Source organism: Colobus angolensis, unplaced genomic scaffold, assembly GCF_000951035.1.
Source record: "Colobus angolensis palliatus isolate OR3802 unplaced genomic scaffold, Cang.pa_1.0 Scaffold7, whole genome shotgun sequence".
Taxonomy (NCBI): domain Eukaryota; kingdom Metazoa; phylum Chordata; class Mammalia; order Primates; family Cercopithecidae; genus Colobus; species Colobus angolensis.
In genome coordinates, this window is record NW_012120709.1 from 7,448,551 (window position 1) to 7,451,518 (window position 2,968).

Here is a 2,968-nt window from a genome sequence, read left to right on the forward strand (position 1 = left end):
CGGCGGGGTTGGCACCGGCCACCAGGTAGGAACCCGGGGAGCGCGCGGAGGCCTCCGCGCCTTCCTCCTCCTCCTTGATCTTTAGAGCCAGCGGCTGGAAGTCGCCATAGAGAGGGTACGCGTTGTCCTTGGGCTCGGCGTCGGGCGGGTACGCGCAGTCGGGGAAGTCACCGACAGCGACCGGAGTGGATGAGGCAGAGGGTGAACTCTGCGGCGGGGCAAAGGCGCTGGCGGCTCCGGCGCCGCCGTCGTAGCTCTCGTCTTCCAGCAACTGCCGAGTGCGGGCTGCCAATAAGGCGTGATTGAGAGGCACGATGGGCACGTGGATGAAATCCATCATCGTGGTGGCCAGCGGGGAGCGCCCGGGCGCCATGGGCGCGTCCTGCTCCACCAGGGCGACCCTGGGCGCTGAGAAGCGGGAATCTTCCTTGGGGACCAGGCCGACGCCTCCTGCGGCCGCCCCCGGCGGGACAGCCGCGGCTCCTCCTCCAGCCGCCGCGCCACCCAGAACCCGAGATTTGCCCTTCAGAAGCGGACCCGCAGAGTCCTCGGACTCGGAGCCATCCTCCTCCTCAACCTCCACCGCAGTGGGCTGCGGAGACGGCTTCACTGGGGCCCCGGACCAATGAGGGCTCCCAGAGGTCGGGAGCAGCAGCTGCCGGGATGGTGACAGGCCCCGGGGCAGCACCTTATGGGCAGCTGCCGTCCCGGAGCTGTCTTCAGTCTTGCCCCCGGACCGGTTCATGAGCGGAGACAACACCCTCTGGGTGGCAGGGGCAGCCGGTGGGTCTTCAGGAAGTTCGGGGCCAAACAGGCACCAAGAGCTGGTGACCTCGCAGGCGGGAGGGCTGGGTTGGCTCTGCCCGGGACCTGAGGGCGCCAACAGAGTGTCCAAGACACTGTCCAGCAGTCCGCTGTCCTTTTCTGGGGGTCTAGAACTGCTGCCTCCAGTACCCCTTGTAGCTTCAGCTCTGGAATATGCTCCCTCCACGTCGGACAGCGACTGCTGGTCCTGCGTCTTTTTGTCTGGGGGGTCCTGTCCCTGGCAGAGTCGAGGGAAGAGTAGCCCGTCCAGGGAGATAGGTATGGCCGAAACTTCAGGCAAGGTGTCCGAGGTCTGGCTCCCCTGGAACGGGCCTGCGGCTGGGCGACATAGCAGTGGGGATCCGACCTCGGGGGAGGGCGGGCCGCCCGCCACGTGGGGAGCCCGGGGACCCTTTGACTTCAGCTCAGTCATGACGACCTGGACTCTCCTTTTCTCCTCCCCCGTCTCCAGGGAGGAGGGAAAAGGGAAGGAGGAGGGGGTTTCGGAAATATAGGGGCAGAGGGAGGAGAAAGTGTGTGTTGAATGTGGCTGGACCGGAGGGATCTCCACCTCCTGGGTCGGGGGGCGGGGGAGGGCGGCGCTGGTCAGCTCCTGCCCTTGGCCTCCATCCTGTCGTCAGGGGAACGGTGGCTGTCGTTTGTCCCAGCGAGCGGCAAGTGGGGAGCGCAAGAAAAAGTAGTAATTGTAGGGATCTCGTCTCCTAACTCGGAGAGTTTTCCGAGAGTTCTCCGACTTCTGTCCGAGGACTGGAGACGCAGAGTACTCACAAGTCCGGCACTTGAGTGACTGCGGCGGCGACAGCAATTCAGTGACACGCGGCCTCTTTATCTCCCGACTTTTTCTCTAGCATCAAACTCGTGCATGCTGTGAAGCTCTCAATCCCTCGCTGAGTTCCACTGCCCCTCTCACTAAAACCCTGGGGCTAGTCGGACCTCTCGGTACAGCCCATTCCCAGGAAGGGTCGGGCTTCTGCTGGCTCCCTACTGAGGGCGACAGTCATCCCCGAAGATCTCAGTTCCCAGCAGTGCGGGAGCACTAGCCGCCTCGGGTTGTAGATTTCACTCAAATGACAAGTGAAGCTAGTTCTCATTGAGAATGCCACCCACACGCGCAAATACAACAAGGCTTACCCCGATTACTGACAGCTGTGTACTGGCCAGACCGCTTTCTAACAACGCCTCCTCTTCTAGGGAGGCCCCGCCCAAAGCCCCTCCCTACCCCAATTAGGGGTAGGATCTGAAACTCTGGAATTGGCATTTCCACCCATTATTCTGAATGCTACTCTCAATAGCAGGTTCTTTGGGATGGAACCTCATAAGTGTATTCCATTTTGTTTTGCAAATTAAGAATTATGCCCTATCTAATTGGAAAAACGAATAGATTCTATCAGATGTAGAATTTTTGTCACCATTTTAAGATTTCAGTTTTGTAAAGATTTAACACAGGAAGATATTTGACTACATTATCTTTTAAAAAAATAAATGTATCAAAGACGATTCTAAATACTTTAAGAGATTTTTCTCCCTTATGCGTTCCATCAAAGTGAATGCTTTCAAGTTTCTCCTGCTGCAACCAACATGTCCTGATCCTCTTGAGTAATCCTCAGCGTGACAAAGAAATTTGGGAGTAGGAGATGGTCACACCTCTGTACCTACGATGGAAGTTTGGATGTTGTGTGCCATTCTTTGATTTGTCCCAAGGAATGTGTTCCAATTTTTTGTAAATAGCACTTTAAGGAAAGTTTCCTTTAGCTCCAGCTTATACCCTGTGCTACATCACAAGATCCTCAGTAGAGATGTTGAACAGTACTTTTTTCCCTAAATATTCTTAGTCTGAAAAGTAATTATCTTTGAACTCATAAAAATGGATCCCGTCTAAATTCATGAAGTCAGTAGAGAAAGGGAAGAGTATTGCAATATATATTTTAGATAAACAGTCATAAACTAGATTTGACCCAAGACCATTGGGTATTTTAACATCATTTTAAATATACCTTGTTCAAAACAGAGTGAATGATTTGCAAATTTTCTTATAGGACCTCAAGGTGTAGCTATGCTAATGACTCATAGTTTATCTCAACCATGTATAGAAAATACAGAAGAAGACTCCAAGAGGTGAGGGAGCCACTAGAGGTAAGAAGCC

General features: G+C 54.6%; 2 protein-coding genes across 2 annotated transcripts in view; one reads left to right on the forward strand and one right to left on the reverse strand.

Moving 5' to 3' along the window:
- Positions 1–1,894, reverse strand: part of PGR (progesterone receptor) — a 96,249-nt gene extending 94,355 nt beyond the window's left edge. Inside the window, exon 1 of the mRNA XM_011926609.1 lies at positions 1,594–1,894. The gene's annotated coding sequence lies outside the window, so the exon portion shown is untranslated. The remainder of the gene's footprint in view (positions 1–1,593) is intronic.
- On the forward strand, positions 558–2,713 carry LOC105500924. Its single transcript, XM_011926607.1, has one exon. It carries the CDS (start codon positions 744–746, stop codon positions 1,317–1,319), a length of 576 nt encoding a protein of 191 aa, XP_011781997.1. The 5' UTR covers positions 558–743; the 3' UTR covers positions 1,320–2,713.
- The last annotated feature ends 255 nt before the right edge of the window (positions 2,714–2,968 follow it).

Excerpts from the sequence above, each read along its gene's own strand:
- LOC105500924 (XM_011926607.1), top strand. The coding sequence starts at position 744 with ATGAGCGGAGACAACACCCTCTGGGTGGCAGGGGCAGCCGGTGGGTCT.